The 16,673-nt window shown below is 47.9% G+C and overlaps 1 protein-coding gene and 1 long non-coding RNA gene across 4 annotated transcripts in view; one reads left to right on the forward strand and one right to left on the reverse strand.

Moving 5' to 3' along the window:
• Window positions 1–375: 375 nt before the first annotated feature.
• LOC130709108 (uncharacterized) lies at window positions 376–2,461 on the reverse strand. The gene is made up of 3 exons (XR_009009603.1): window positions 1,958–2,461; window positions 1,025–1,133; window positions 376–567 (listed from the first exon to the last, which is right to left on the reverse strand). It is a non-coding gene; the product is annotated as an uncharacterized LOC130709108 (long non-coding RNA).
• Window positions 2,462–2,715: 254 nt separating this feature from the next.
• The window catches only part of GMDS (GDP-mannose 4,6-dehydratase), a 486,505-nt gene continuing 472,547 nt past the window's right edge, over window positions 2,716–16,673 (forward strand). Inside the window, exon 1 of one of the 3 annotated variants that reach the window (XM_057554717.1) lies at window positions 2,716–2,967. In XM_057554717.1, coding sequence (XP_057410700.1) covers window positions 2,866–2,967 — 102 coding nt within the window. In that variant the 5' untranslated portion in view covers window positions 2,716–2,865. The remainder of the gene's footprint in view (window positions 2,968–16,673) is intronic. The other 2 variants (XM_057554716.1, XM_057554715.1) reach the window with 2 other exon arrangements.

Genomic DNA, 16,673 nt, shown 5'->3' on the forward strand with positions numbered 1-16,673 from the left:
CTGCAGTGGAAGCGTGGTGTCTTAACCACTGGACCGCCAGGGAAGTCCCAGCGTAACTCAATTCTGACACGTGTTACCCGGAGGTAGCTGCCTCTAAGCCAAGGAGAGAGGCTGCAGAAGGAACCAACCCTGCTAACACCTGATCTTGGACTTCCAGCCTCCAGAACTGTGAGGAAACAAAATTCTGTTGTTTAAGCTCTCAATCTGTGGCAGCCTCAGCAAACCAATATACTGCTCTACCACTGTTCTCGGGCCCTCTCCAGATTCTGGGACAGCAAGACCATAGAAATGAGTGTCGCTCCCACAAGATTCCTAGGCGAGCAAAGCTTTTTATTGGAAGGAGAGCTGGTGCACCAGAGAGAAGGTATGAAAGAATGCCAGCTCCCCGAGGACTTTCAGGGAAGGGGTTTTAAAGGCCACGTGAAGGAGGGGATGCAGGAGCCTGATGAGCTTGTGCCCAGGTCTCCGATTCGCTGGCGTCAAGGTGAAGTTTCGAGCATCATCAACCATCTGGTTTCAATAGGTCTGGGGTCCACATGCTTGTAGTCAGCAGTTTTCGTCTGCTTCCTGCAAAAACAACTTAGGAATGTGTGTCAGGCCTTTATCTGTATCTTTCAGGGAACTGGCAGTTTGGTGGTTCTGCTAGGTGGTAGTTTTACAGTCCTGCTTTTGTTCTTTGGAAACTATGTACATTCATCAGTGGAACAGAGATAATCTTCTACTCCTGTGGGTCTCTGGTTATTGTCTCAGAAGGCCAAGCCTTTAGGTGCTTTGTTTTACTGGGCCTGTCAAGCCCACTAACTCAAGGCCATTCCCCGGTCCTTTTCCAAAACGGCTGTACTCCTGTCTTCCTGTCTCATCACCTTTCTTCAGAGAATTTTTCTAGAGAAATATCCTTCTTTTTAAACCTCCCACTGTATCTCTGAACTACCATTTCCCTCAATATTTTGTAATTATTTTATTTGCAGGCCCTAAAATATAATTGATTTTCTTTCCATGGGTCTTCCGCTGTCATGCTTCTTACCAGGACAGGCCAGCAGTGTGATCGGAGGTCTCGGCTGCCAGATGAACTTGGCACGTCCTCCCTAAGGATCCATTTTTTCAGCAATTTGGGGGAATGTTAAATAATTTATCTGCAAATTAATTCAAAGCATATTTATATTAAAACAAACATAAGTTTTTAATAGAATCTAGTAGATTTCAAAGGCATTTCTTGGTTATAGCGAGTTCCCCTAGTGAGAGGGTTTCCTCTCCTTTGCCTCAGGGCCTCTCTGTTCACCACTGATGCAGCCCTCTGCTGGGGCTAGTAACAGACCTTCCTTTAGTCACTCTCTGAATGGAACGTGCAGGGGAGAGGCAAGTGAATCCAGAGACAAGTCTATCCATAAAGCTAAGGCATATTGCTGACATGCTTAGGGGACAGAGAGATTTTTAATGAAATCCTGAGCTTTTCTATTTTGGGATTTGAAGGCTGTAAGGGTCTTCCCCCCACCCCCGCCCTCATTTTTTGTACGGGCCCTGCCGGCGTGCAGAATCCTAGTTCCCCGACCAGGGATCGAACCCGCGCCCCCGCCTGCAGTGGAACCGCGGAGTCTTGACCACTGGACCGCCAGGGAAGTCCCAAGTCTGTAAAGGTCTTGCAGGTTAGGTTGGGCACCTCCTAGTCACTCAGTTTGTGATTTCAAGCGGTCGTCTGTGCTGATCCGTTGGGGAGAGGAATATGTACAGGGCAGAGAAGCAGAGCAGTGGGGACAAGGAAGTTCCTCTCTCCTCCCTGGTTCCGGCCAATGCTTAGGTACACACACCTGCTACCCTGCCAGCGTCTGAGTCAGCTCCTCTCCTCTCCCTGCCCTACGTGCAGCTGCCACACGGAAGCCAAATTCGACAGACGTCAAGCTAGGACGCCACCTTGCATCTGAATTACTCTTTGAAATTCGGCATGTCCAGGTTTACTGACCTGTGCAGTTTTTTCAACATTTCCTTCTGCTGCACATGGGTGGGACCAGAGACTTTCGTCTTGCTCTGCCAGTCCTCTGACTACAGCATTTTGAATCGAGTTACTTGGAATCTCGTGCCTGGTTCCAAGCCTCAGAAAAACGCGAGAAGAGTCAGAAAGCAGGTTAGGCGTGAGGCCGGTCATTTCCCCTATCCGTGACCCCATTCAGGGGCCTTGTGACGCTAGTGCCCTTCAGGAAACAGAGAACCAGACTCCTCAAAGGGCATTGCAGCAGGTTTCCAGGAATTACTTATCAAAGCCGATGACCCAGGGTCCGTGACCCCTAGATTCGGACGGGATTCAGGGCTTTCTCCTAAGGGAAAGGTCTGCCCTTACTTCTTCCCAGCATCCTCGGATAGTGTGACGATTCCTGGGAGATTCGGGAGGGTGGAGGGGAAGACGTGCAGCGTGAGATGGTGAAGTCAGGCCGCCGACGGCCCACCCCGTCCACTGCCAACCCTTGCAAGGAGCATGCCTGGCGCAAAGACTTGGCATCCCAGCCTCTCCTGAGGATCTGGACGAGCCCGCGCAGGCCCGCCCGACGCCCCGCCCTTCACGCGCAGGCGCCGCCTACAAGCCCCGCCCCGCCCGGCTCGCGCGCCGCCGGCAGTGGGCGGGGCCTGCTCTAGTTGTGAGGCCGCCGGCGGGGAGGGCGGGGCCTGCCGGCGGTGCGTCGCGCGGTGATGCGGCTGACGCTGCGCCCGCCAGGCCGCAGGCCGGCCGCCCCGCCCACGGCCCGCCCCGCCGGCCTCCCAGGCGGCCCTGTCAGAGTGCGGCGGCGGGTGGCGCGGGGCTGGTCCTTGCAGCCGGCGAGGAGGCTCGCGCGGCACACCCCCGTCGGTCGGCGCCTCTCTTCAGCGCGCGCGGACATGGCCCAGGCAGCGGCGGGCTGCCCCAGCGCCCGCGGCTCCGGGGACGGCGAGACGGGCAAGCCCAGGAAGGTGGCGCTCATCACGGGCATCACGGGCCAGGTGAGCGGGGGTGGGGACCGCGGGCACGTGTGCTCTCGGGGCGTCGGGGGGGAGGGCGGCCGCGGGGGCGCCGGGGGCGCGGGCCGCGGGAAGGCCGGTGCCCGCGCGCGGGGCTCCCTTGCTGCCCGGTCCCCTCGCCCGGGTCCCAGGTCGCGGAGGAAGTAAGAGGGAGCGGTGCTGTGCAGTCACAGACCAGGAAATGTTTTCCTGTTTTGTGTTTTCTTACACGTTAAAAGCTCACCTCGCAGGAACTTCCGAGACCGCGGCCGCACCTGGACGTGGGGCAGGCTGGTCCGGGCTCGGGCCGGGTCCCCTCCCTGCCCGAGACCCTCAGGAGTGTCCGGAGCCCGGCCCGCGAGCGGCGGGCGGCGCCGGGGCCGGGCCTCTCGGGTCCCCCCGGGCGGTGGCGGTGCCGTCACCCGGTGCTCAGGAAGTGATGGGGTGAATAAAGGTGATAATCCTAATGCGCACGCAGGCTGTGCTTATTACGCGCAGTCACTTGGCTGATAGGACCTCATTTAGGTTTCCCAGCTGCTCTTTGAGGCGGTGCTTTTATGATCTCCTCTGCACGGATGGGGAAACCGAGGCCCGCGGTTAAAGCGCTAGGAAGTGTCCAGTTGGGATTCACACTGCTCTCAGACTCTGTGGCAGGAGAAAAGAGGTTAGAAACTGTCTAGACGTACAGTCAAAGGGCGTTAGACAGCTGTAGCTGCTGGATACCTGATTACTTCCTAGTTACTCATGCATCGTGCTGTGTTTAAGGTAATTACAGTAAACGCGGGTTTGAAAACTGGTGGGAGGGACAGAGATCTGAGGCTGAGTAAGAGACCCTCACATTCAGTCTAGTGCCTGCATACTTTCAATATTACGGAGAAATTAGTTAAGCTGTTCGTGTACCTTCTGTTGCTGTGGCTTATGCCTGCTGAAGTGCCAGCAGCGTGCATCCATGCAGGTTAGAAGGGAAGCCTTATTTAGGGCCGGGAGTGCGGTGGTCGGGTTGGTGCTGAGTGGCCTCCTCCAGGCTGTCTTCCTAAGCTACTCCCTGGCCAGACAGTTTTGGCTCCCCCTTCATTTCCACCTTAAAACCCCTGCTTGAGGGTCAGGCTCCTTCTAACCTCTGCACCAGTATCTCCCACTTCCCTCCAACCCCACCCTGTGCATTGTCCCCTCACTTGGTGGGTGTTGTGCTGGCCTCTGCAGCCTCTGGCACAGTGCTGAACTCTGGTTGCCACGTAAATCCCTGCTGGTGGAGTTTACTGCTCTGCTTCGCATTTATCTCCCAGCACAGTGGCTCCCGCCGTGGGTATCGAGGGTCTCGGAGTGCTGTGAGGTTAATGCAAAGGGTCTGGAGAGCCATACCTGCTGTCCAGTTTCTTAGTCGTGTTGGGTGAGAGCTTGTTGAGCTACTCACTCCGCTGGACATTTTATGTATTCCTATGTAAGAGGCAAGTACAGTTTTTGTCCCCATTTTACACCTGGCTTAGTAAGTAAGGTTAAGTATGTTCCCTGAGGGCGCACGCCTCCTGAGTGTCAGGGCTGAGATCTGAACCCAAGAGTTGCTCTAAGCCATTTTGTTATACTGCCTCTGTGGTAAGCCACCCACATTAAGTTACAGCTCTGTGTGTGTGTGCGTGTGTGTGCATGTGTGTGTGCATGTGTGTGTGTGTGTGTGTGAGAGAGAGAGAGAGGGAGAGAGGGAGAGAGGCAAGGGGAGTAGGGGAGAGAGAGGGATTGTTTTACTCTAAGAAGAGGTCTCAGATTCAAGGTGAGGTTGAAACCGCTGCTCTGGCCCTTAGGGCTGTCGTGGCCTTTGTGCTGAGATGGGCTCTTGCATGGGTTGTCCACGCTGGCCCTTGAGAATGCGTGCAGGTAGCCAGGGTGCCTGTGTGCTGTGCATCTGTAGTGCTCACCGTCAGCGGTCACTCCAGCTTTCTTGCTCCTGTCTCTTCCTGACAGTAGTTGTGAATCATTTCACAACTACTGTGAAATGTGCTCTGCATTGCCGCTGCAGGGCCCTCCGCCAGCCATCCCCAGGGCTCACCTCATGGTCTAATTGTGCTTGCTCTTTGCTACACCCGGGGACATGTTCTTGCTGGTCCCTGAATATTGCTGCCTTGTACCTCCGTGGGGTCATTATTTTGCGCCTGAATGCCCTCACAAGTCTTACTCCTTTTAACTCAGCTAAGAGCCTCAGCCAAATGCAACCATTCCAGGCTTTGTATTTTCAGTTTTCTGTATTTACAGATGTGCAATCCATGTTGGCTACATAGGTAGTTTACATAGCTTAGTTCTTTGGTTTGTTAACTCCTTTAGGGTAGAAACCTTCTTTTGAGCTTACTACCTCCCATGTGGCTTCACCTAGTGGGCTTCCAAAGTGTTGACTTACTCTTCCATGAACAGAACTTGTCTCTACTGTGTGTCTGCAGGGTGCAAGGCTTGCATTGAGGCTGCTGGGAGCAAGAGCCTACGTAAGCTGTACTCTTCTGCCCTCCAGGATCTCACAGTTTTTGAGGGACTTAATGCACATGTCAAAATCCATATTTTACATATATGTTAGGGGCCACATGCCTGGTTCATCCAACCTCACTGAATGCTGGCAGTAGCAAGGACTGTGTTTGGGGAGAACAGCGTGTACAGTAGTGCAGAGAGGGGAGAGTTTGGGGGGCCATGAGGACCAAACACAGTAATGGAGGAAAGAGAATTTATTACATTTTGTACCCCTAGCTTATTTCCAAAAAGATTCTGAGGTGGCTTCAATAAAAAAACACAGCGTTGGACCATCCTAAGAAGAATGAAAAAAATAGGAGTCTGCAGTGAAGGCTGTAGAAAGATGGAGGTAGTGTCCCCAGCACTGAGGACGGCTGCCAGGTGGGCATGAAATTCAGCTTTGAGCTTCCTGACCGTCGAGGCAGAGTGGGTGGGCACGTGGAGCTTTGTTAGTACTAAACTCTCAGGGGGACACAGAACAACGTGACGCACAATGAGCTCGATCGAGTCATCTCCTCAGGACGCTCTTGTTACCCCGACGGACTGTGGGAGCACATTTTTCGGTAGGTGGAGACTTTAGAGAACTGAATGGTCAGCGTTCGTGGATTTTTCCCTTTCTGATATCTGTTACATCAAGCTCGTCTCTGCCAGGAGCGTAGGCAAGTTGGAACTGTAGATTACCTTGTCAGGTGTCCTTGGTACGAAATTAATATTGGTGCTTTAAATATGGAAGAACTGACATGTTGAAGTCCTCCACACCTGCAAGTAGCCTAGGTTTTCCTTAGGAAGCGCTTTAGCTGTGGTCAGACATCTAAGCAAGCACCAAGTCCAGAGTTCTGCACCATGACACATGGAAGGCAAAGCGTTTATCTTTAAATGGTTGGCAAGTTAGTCCTGGTCAAGAGGAGTTAATTGTCTGCTGTTGGAAGACAACGCATTTTTACCAAGTCTTGCGTAGAGGAAAGAGATGGACCCTTTGAGCTGTCAGGCAGATTATTTAAGCCGTAATATTTTATTTCAGAATTTTATTTTTATGGCCTTATTTTTTTTTTTTAATGGCCTTATTTTTTATTTTCACTAATTTAATTATTTTCTTTTGAGCATGTTCTAGCTGCCATCAGACAACCATAGCCTTTAAAGAGAGCATGTTTAAGACAGATACCCGGATTCCCTAGACTCAGGTGGCTCTCACAGGCTTTATCGTCTTCATTTAAGAATTTAAGATGCTGGAAAATGGTAATTGAGAATTGGCAGGAAGTACCATTCTTTCCACAGTTTTCCTTAACCCTTTTAAATAATGCTTCAATGGGATCATAATAGATGACGGGGATATTACATCTTCTGGTTTTACTTTCTAATCCATATTTGGTGTCCTGCAAATTTCTGCATTCCAGTATCGGCATCAGAATCATCACTTGTGTAGATGGAGATTTAGTGAAATGTGATGAAGTCTATTAAAATAAGCCTATTTGATTGGTAATGGCTACATGGAATCACGGAGCCAAAGCTGTGTCCAGTTCAAGGGAGAGGCCCGTGATAGATTAGTGATGTCTGCCTGGGAGAGGGATGGCAGTGATGGCACAGTGCTATGTCTTTACAGGATTGTGACTCCTTGGGTTTAGGAAAAGAGTGTCTTAATCACTTATCCCCTATGTCTAGCATAGCTGGTAAAGGTTAGGTACTCAAAATACTTCATAATTAAGTCTTTACTTACTGATGTTTATTATCTTGCAGAAAACTTGCCTGAAAGTTGTAGAAGTCTGTAGAAATGAGAACAGAATGCAGTTGTTGTTGGTTGGGTAGAAGCAAGGCATTTCAGGGTACTGTCGGGGAATTGGACAGTATATACCCAACATAGTTGCAATTTAAGAGATAAAATGATTGGTTGTAACTTCAGATTTAAAGGATTTAGAAAATATCCATTTCAGGGGAAAAAAAGTAACATATCCAGTTTTGTATGATAGATTTCCTGCCGTTTTTGTACTCATGTTAACCATTGAATTAAAAAAAAATATTCCGTTGGCGTGCGCGTTGAGATCTTAGTACTGGAGTTAAATAACCATCATTGTGTGGAGGAGGAGGGGAGACTGAGAAGGTGTGATTTCCCAGGTCACACAAGTGGTTAGCACTGGAGCTAGGACTGATCAACACTGTCCTTCACTGGCAACAGCAAAGGGGCTGCTTTGAGCCAGAAAAATTGGGGTAGAGGAGTCTGTGGTAGTGAAATGTGTAGCATGGTGTTCTGTAAAGTTGAATAATAATAAATTACACCTGAAAAGCAATCAAATCTATTTCAGTATTTAAGGAAAAGGTGACTTTATGTTAACTTTTATAACATTTAACATCTTATTTTGACAAAATATTTGCAGTTTGAAAAGATTGAGAGGCAATTAAATAGGAGTCTTTAGTATTTAACTTACAAAGGAAAATTAATAAAATACAGGGACTGGAGAAGGGGGTTCACGTTAGGCCATTCCTTAGAGAACTCGGACACTCGCTTCATTGGAGGCGTATGCTGTCCCGAGCTAGAGTTGCCTCCGGAGCCTGCAGACTTCTTGAGCACGGCCTGTCTCCCCGTTGCACGCGAAAGCCCAGTGCTTCTGTCTCCATGTGGGGCTTCGGGACTCCAGGGCTGAAGTCGAGGGGAGTTTTATTAGTTACCACCTGACCGCTGAGATGAACTAGAAGAGCTGCTAATTGTCCTTGTGATCTTGAACGGCTTTCTTTGAGGTGTGGAGTTCTCAACTTGCCTGTCCTTTGAAGCAGCCTTTCCTCAACTTTTGTTAGAGGTTTCCACTAAACTGGAATTATTTGGCTATGATTCCATGTAAAGAATCAGGCTTAAGGAGTGAGGCAAAATGTTTGCCTTTAACCAGGATTCTGGACACTCGGTAGATAATTATTTGGGGGGAGGGCACAGAAAAAATTGACTGACATTGATAGAATGATTGCTGTCTGCCAGGCAGTGTGCCCAGCATTTTATATAAATTATCTCGTTTAACTGCGGGTGGTAGGTATTTTCACTGTCCTCCCTATACTGAGCAAGGAAACTGAGATTTGGAGGACTTCAGACTTGCCTGAGAACCTCCTGCACTAGTCTTTTCTCAGGACCTTCTCTCCTGTGTCAAGTCGGACTAGCTCTGTTGGCCAGATTGTTGGCGAACTCTACAAGTTCACTGCTCTTGAGAAGCAGGTTGTTTTTAAAGGCTGCTTTTTGATTAGTGGTTTACCATGCTGGTTAGGTGATATTAACATCACTGTGTTAATAGGAGTGTGTCGTAGGAGAAGTCTGGGGTGAGGGTGGGGAAGGGGGGCAGAGGGCTGCTCTCTGAAGCCTGCTGAAGACCCCTGGTGGCTCCTTTGCCCAGCGTTCTTCCCAGTGCTCTGAGGGTTTTACGGTGAGGAGTGGACATGGGGGAGCTGAGTGGCTTCCCTGCCCGCAGACCTCCCGGTGGAGGGTCAGGAGCCAGCAGCCACTTTGTGGGCCCTCAGAAGCGGGCCGGGGCTGCAGCTTGGGTGGGGGCGGTCTGGTTGGAGCCTGTGGCTGCAGAGCTTGCCCGCGGCCCCGTGTGCACAGGGACAGCGAGGTCTCCGGGTGGTGGAGAGAGGCGGGCGGGGGCCCCGGGGGCCCTTCTCCACCTGCATGTGGACCGGAGTTACAGCTCCGGGGTCACTTGCTGTGCTTCTTTCCTCTCTGCAGAGTGGGGTTCGTCCTTGCTGTCGAGGCCCAGATTCCTGAGGAGACTAAGAAGTCTCCTGTTTTAGACTCTTGTACCCCGTCATGTAAGCTGGAAAATCTTTTGGCCTGCAAAGTGCTCTTAACGGATACTTTGCACTTGCCTTTTCTCCGGGTGGTAGTTTAGTCTGAAGAGATGCTTCCTTGACTTGAGAGGAGCCTCCTCTCTTCTCTCCTCCAGGAAGCCTTGCATTCGGGCTGAGAGCGGTTCTCTATTTCATATCCCCCAAATTTCCAGCAGCAAATTTGGTGGGTTTTTTTTTTTGTTTGTTTGTTTTTGTTTTTTTGCTTAATTAATCTTTTCTCTTGAAGGCAATTACATTTGGGGGCAGATCATCCTGTACTTAGTAATAGAAGTACTAGTGCTCATCATTAATTCGGTCGATGGATGTTTGAGTGCCAACGATGTGTCAGGCACTGGGGATACGACAGTGAACAGAACAGACAAAAATGAGCCTCCTGTGACACTCATGTTCTGGGTGGTGACGATGGCGGTGATGGTGGGTGGATGACAGTAATTAAGGTGTGCTGAGCATTCACTCTGTGCCGGGCACCGCCTAGCGGGCTTTACACCTGTTTCCTTTCTGGAGCAAGGGAGCCCTCCTCTGAGGCGGTTTTCTTGTCACCCCTGAGGAACGAAGAGGTTAAACAGATCGCCCAAAGGTCACTCCCGTCCTTGTTTGCAAAGGCAGAGGTGAAACGTAAATCCCAGTAATTTTATTTTCTATCAAGTTTATAACTAGAATTAACAAATAAATTCTAAGGAGAGGTAAATAGATTGTGTGTCAAATTTGAAAAATAAAGCATATTCAAGAGTTTTTTTTGTTTGTTTTTGCAATTGTGGAAAGATATGGATTATAGTAGTAAAATAAGCCTGTATTAATCACTACGTTATATGCCCCTCATTTTATTTTCTTTGCTGTCATTTAGGTCATACCGTTAATTAATTCGTTGATGACTTATCTTGCGAACTCCCTGGATGCTGGGACTCTGTCTTGGGACAAGTGGAAGAGGAGTTGGATTTCTTGGCCAGCGTGGGTTTGAGTTACTGCTTAGCTACTTAGGAGCTGCATTGATTTGGGCAGGGTATTTACCTTTGCTGCCAGGTTGGAAGAGTTATTCCTACGGAATAGAAAAGAAGTCTGGCATGGAATAGGGCGTTTGCCCCATGACTAGAATGGACCTCTCTTCACAGTGCTAACTAGATAAGTGAGAGTACTCCAATATGGGGAAAGGACATTGAATGTGGAGGGCACCAAAGTCAGCCTCGCTCCGTGGGGGGAATCTGTTGCCTAGGACGGAAAGTTCCCTGGGATTTGGAATCAGCCACAGGCTATAAACAGATTTGAAGTCTGGTGTGTCTTACAGCGCAAAGCAGATCTGGGGGCCGGGCTTACCTTCCCGTGTGAGAGGATTGTGAGCCATGGACTGGACTCTAATCCTCCTTACGGTGATTTGCGGTCCCGGAGGAAAGGTTTGGCATAACTGGGAATGAGAAAGACGTCTTCAGTCCTGTCCTGCTTTGGTCAAAGACTGTTAGGTGGTGAAACGTTTTTCTTTATGTCTTTACATTACACATAATTAATCGATTAACTGAGGAAAGAGCGTGGACCTGAGAATCAGAGGCTGGGTTTTAACACCAATTAATTGTATAGCCTTAATTTTTTCTTAATCCATAATAAGAAGGGATCACCTGGCGATCTCTAAAGTCTGTTCGGAGTGGAGCGTGCTATAACTTTAGGATTGAACACTAATTATAGTTTATTGTGTGCAAAAAAGTCTGGTATTTAAGCAGTGCAGTCATTTAATATCAGTTTCAAAGCTAAGGCCAATAGGAGAATTAAAAAAAAATAAAACCAGTGACTGTTAACTGTAGTGAATTTATAATTAAGTGTGTAAACTGGGAAGAAATTCACATATGAGTTGTATTTTGCTAGAATTTATAAGGTTAAAGCGGAAATTCTGAGCTGTCTGCCCTGGTAGGTTTTACCAAATGAAGTGTTTTTTTGGTGAGGAAAGATTTAAAATTCCTGTTATTTATTTTTTAGATTGAAATATTAAAAAATATAAGAATCTGTATTTTGAGCTTAGTGTTTAGTAGTGGAGGATCTATTCATTCAGTAAATATCTGCTGAGATTTATTCTGTGTTGAGTTAGGTGCTAGGCATATAGCCACCAGCAAGATGGATATGATATTGTTCTCAAGGAACTCATAGTCTAGGGGGGACAAGTAATTTGACAGGTAATTTTACAGCATGTTAATTGCTATGATAATAATAAATGAGTCACTGAATCACAAGGAGCTCTTCCCTTATATAAAAATGATCCATAGTATCATTAATTCAACAGATTTATTGGGCATCGCTTAGCTTGGAAGTTTCTGGTTATGAATGCCATGGTATTAAAGGGGTTAGTTGTGAGGCCTTTTTGTAGGAAGCTGAGCTGCTGAAGGATCCCCTATATGCTCCTTTTTTCTTCTTTTTGATGTAGAAATCCTCATAGTCTAGTATTTCGTGAAGGATCTTCCTATTTTCATTCTCACTTTTCTATCTCAAAAGCTGTATTTCCAGCCTTTAACATTTATTCCATTTGGAGACCTTGCCAATTATTTGATCAGATATATTTATGTATGCACCAGGGAATCATAGACCAAGTGAGGAAGCATTTATGAACTGTCATTGTGTGATGACATAACCTAGGGGGCAGGTCAAACTTTTCTTCTTGGCTGATCAAATTTGAGTTTAACAGAATACTCCCAACATAGTTCCTAATGGTGAGTTAGTGTCAGCCAGACAATGGATATTTGTTTTAGGGTTTGATAACTAATTTTTGAGCCAGTATTGTAGACAGAGACATGAGAGGTTAAAATCAGATAATTTTGTTTTGTACTAGAATATTAGGTGTACGATTATTTGAACCAGCATATACTTTTAAATGTTTTGTTCCCTGTAGTATCCCCAGCGTGTAAAGTGCAGAGTGTAAGACATGGTACAGGACCCGGAGTAGGTAGGGAAGGAAGCAGACGTGTGGGTGCCGAGGTGAGGGTGTGCCTGTGTCCGTCAGTGTAAGGAGGAGTGGCTTTGCAGATGGTAGCAGGGAAAGGAGGGTAGTGGGGACTAGTGCAGTTGGGAGGGCTCCGTGGGCTGGCCTCAGAGGATGGTCAGATTGGGAGAGGGGGGCGGCGAGGGACTGAGCTCCCTGGAGAGGGCGGCGTGTGGATGGAGTACGGCAAATAGTATGTTGAAAGTCCAGACGTGCAGGTCCCGGGAGGCCTGGAAGAGCAGGTTGAGGGGTGTGGGTTTGATTAAATAAGCGGAGGCATGAGTGGAGCTCAGCCTCGGGTGAGTCTGCAACCTGGGCACAAATCCTGCTTTCAAAAACGTCCTTCTGGGAGTTACTTAATAATCTTGAACCCTAATTCCCTTTTCTTTAAAATGCAGTTAATTATACCCACATCACAAGGTGATGTGCAGATCAGATAGGATGCTTTTAATAATGCCTAGTGTAGTGCCTGACACACACCGCTTATGAAATTCTGGTGCTTATATTTATCACGTATAATACATGACGTATGTGTGGTACGTTCCCAGCATGGGGGAGAGTGAGAGGAGAGGGCAGCGTGGTGTAGACGCACAGAGTGAATTTGAGTAGGAGAGCCAGGAAGACCTGCTAGATTATAAGGATGTAGATGCAAACGACGTTGCTTGTGGAGAAGGAAAGAGAATCAAAGGGACAATGGGACTCTGTGATTAGTTAGGTACGGGGGCGGGTGGTGAGGAAGGGGAGAGTTGGAGATCTCGAGGTTGTTTTGATTTTGGAGGCTGGCTGGCTGTTATCACCATGGCCAGAAATGCTGTCCCTGGGAAGGAACAGCAGTGCTCTGGGGAAGAGAGTGAATTCAGTTCTGTTCCTCTTGAGTGTGAGGTGAGAGCATGACGTTCAAGTTCTAATAACCTGTAAGCCATTTAAAATGCCAGCTTGGAACGCAGGTGAGAGATCCCGGCCACACAGTGTCCCGTCCTGGCCTGGACGCAGCTGTGGATGGGGAAGCCCTGTATTCTGCTCTGCTTGCCTGTCGCCCGGAATGTGCTCTGGTACCTGCCTCCTGGTATTAAAACTAACATTTTCCCCTTTAGTTTCATGATTGAAGTTAACCAGGTTACTTCAGTTATACTTCAATTCTCCCCCCTTTCTTTCTTTCTTTATATTTATTATCTTAGATTTTTATGAGTTTTGATGTTATTGCAAGAATATATTCTAGCAACGTGAATATTTTGTTAAGCAGAGTCTGATTTTTGCACTCAAGGAATGCTATTTTCTACGTAAGTCAAGCCTCAGGACTCTGCTCAACAAGATCAAAGGGCTTTTGGGATGAAGCAGTGTGGTTTACTATCCCACACTGCTGATGTGTGACTTTGCTTCACTGTGATATTAGCCATAATATCTTACATTTGTATATTAATTTGTAGTTCTCAAAGCATGTAAAAAGCATTTCCGTTGTTCTACATGGTATTCTGGGATGCAGGCAGGGCAGGGATTGCTTCACTTTAGAGATGACCAACACCCAGAGTGATAAAGTGACCTGAGCCTCGGCGCCGGCGACTGTCAGCACAGGGATGCCGAGCTTTCGTTCCTTCTTCCGGATCTCACCGTCTGCTAGGGTTACTTTAATTTAGCTTTCTTCTGCATTCCCTCACCAGTGTTTTACTCCAGGCTGGTGTTTTTCTTTACTGTTGCATAAACAGACTATGATGGGCAGAGTAATGCTCCCACCCCACCCCAGGGTGTCCACGTCCTCGTCCCTGGAACCTGTGAATGTGTTACCTCTCGTGGCAAAAGGGACTTTGCAGATGTGGTTAAAATCAGGATCTTGAGATGAGAGATGATCCTGGCTTATCTGTGGGGTCTGGCATCGTGGGGGTCCTTCAGTGGGGAGGAGGGAGACAGAGGTGTCAGAAAAGACGGCCTTGTGAGGAAGGTTCAGCCGGCCAGGGCTGGCTTTGCAGACAGGAGAAGGGGCCAGAGGCAAGCGGCACGGGCGGTTTCCGGAAGCTGGGAGAGGCCACGGGATCCTCCCTGGAGCCTCCAGAAAGCAGCGGAGGCTGGCTGACAAGGCAGATTTCAGACTTCCGATCTGCTGAATTGTGAGGTAGTGAATGGGGGCTGTTTTAAGCCACTGTGGTTTATGGTCATTTGTTATATTTATGGAAATTTGTTACAGCAGCAAAGAGAGACTGGTAGGCAGATGATATGCTTGTTCCCACTTTGCACTTACTGGGAATTCTCTCTTGCTTTGGCCTGTTCACATGTATTTGTCTTCAGATTCTAGCTTCCTTCACATTCCAGCCCTCATTCATTTCCTTCATCTTGGAATTCTTTGCACATTTTAAGTTATCCCACAAATATTTTGCGTGCCTTCTGCTGGTAAGCGAGATATTCCTTCCTTTGGTATTATGCAGAACACCCGTTGTCCCTGTTTTCAAGGAACCTCATCTAATGAGGAGCATTAATGGATCATTTCAACAAAGGTTTATTTAGCACTGAGCTCTGTGGTAGGCACTTTAATAGCCACTGGAATTTATGCCAGTTTGTTCCTAATAAAAAAGCTGTTCTATCATCACCATCATTATTGTTATATAAATACAGAGTTCTCCTGTTTTAATTATTTGTTTGCTTATTTTTTAGATTCCACATGTAAGTGAAAACAGCAGAGACAGACTCACGGATACAGAGAACAGATTAGTGGTGATCAGAGGGGAGAGGGGTGGTGGGAGAGGCAGAATAGGTGAAGGAGGTTAAGAGGTACAAACTACTAGGTATAAAATTAATAAGTTACAAGGATGTAATGTACAGCACAGGGAATACAGTCAGTATGTTATAATAACTTTGTCTGGAGTATAATCTGTAAAAATATCAAATTACTATGTTGGACACCTGAGACTAATATAATATTGCAAGTCAACACCAAAAATACCAACAAAATAAAAACTCCACAGACTCCTCCTTTGCTGGCTTTGAGGAAGCAAGTGGCCTTGTTGGCAGGGAGCTGTGGATGACACCTAGGAACTAGGGTGGTCTCTGGGTGACAGCCAGCAGGAAGGCAAGGCCTTTGGTCCTAGAGCCACCGTGATTGAATTCTGTCGACAAATGGGGTGAACCCTTAGATCCACTCAGGCTTTGGATGAGACTTGGCACCTGGCTTGTAACCTAGAGATGACCTGGCTAAGCACGCCAGGCTCCAGATCCATAGAAAATGCGTGCTAGTCAGCGTGGGGAGATTGAAGCTGCCGAGTTTGTGGTAACAGGGTTCTGCAGCAGTGGATGACGGATCTGAGCCCTGACCTTGCACAGCACGTGCAGAAACGGCTCAGAGAGTGTCCAAGCCGCTTGAGCAGTGTAAATGCATGCTGCGGTCATCCACACGAGAGTACCCATGAGCAGGACGGTCAGTGGGGCTGTTGTGATTCGATTCACGTGGTGTAAGTGCCTTTCACAGTGAGAAGTGCTGAGAAGCAGTATTGCGGTTTGATGTTTGGGAAGTCTGCTGGGAATGAGGAGAAGATGCTCTTGCCGGGCCCTGTTTTGGGTCGCGGGGGATGAGCGAGGAGGAGTCCTGAATATCAGCAGGTCCCAGATTTCACAGACTGTTAAAAGCTTGAGAATGGTATACGGTGGCCAAGTTTTTATCTTTAAAGGAAGAACCTTCAGAATAGCAAATTCCTACCTGCTACCAGTACCACTAAAATGTAACAAGGATGTGTTGTCAGAATAAAGAGCAGTCACCAGATTGCACACTCTTGGCTGTGTGACCTACTTTAGTGTGTCCATTTTCCTCATTTTGTAAAGGAACAGGTTACAAATGTGTCATGGATTGGCCTTGGTCTATTGACTACATTTGGGACACCATTGAAAATTGTTTTATTAAAAATAAGTTATTCACTTGTCTGATTCTCAGGACTCAAATATAAGTCTTCTGGCCTGCGGTGACCATGTTTTCTGGACCCCAGGGTAAGATACATCCCATGACTGTATGCCCCAGAGCGGGCTGAACACTGGAAACCAGGGCCGTCGGAAGGAGTGTGGAGTTGCTGTCTATAGAACACTGTGCCCACCAAATACTGAGCACCATGAAAGGTGCCTGGTGAGCATTAGTGAGCTGGTGGTTTGAGATTTCATTTTTTGCCATGTTCTTTGGTGCTCTGGGCAGACTCCCACCTCCCAGAGAAGACCAGCAGCAGCCGGTAGAGCCCGGATCCCAGTTCATCCTGACAGCTCTGGTCCTGGGGCTGTCCTTTGAGTGTGCTTGGAAGGAATATGCAAATTACTGCTGTGTTGTTTCAAGTTTAACTCGGGAACCTGAAACTGAAATCAAGTTTGGGGAGCTTCTGAGTGGTTTTGACCTGGTTTTGTGAGGTTGGTCAACCCCCCGGGTATGTGGGCGGTGGGTATTAAGTGAATTTCTCAAGGGTGAATAGGAAGATTT

The sequence above is a fragment of the Balaenoptera acutorostrata genome, chromosome 10 (assembly GCF_949987535.1).
Source record: "Balaenoptera acutorostrata chromosome 10, mBalAcu1.1, whole genome shotgun sequence".
Lineage (NCBI taxonomy): Eukaryota > Metazoa > Chordata > Mammalia > Artiodactyla > Balaenopteridae > Balaenoptera > Balaenoptera acutorostrata.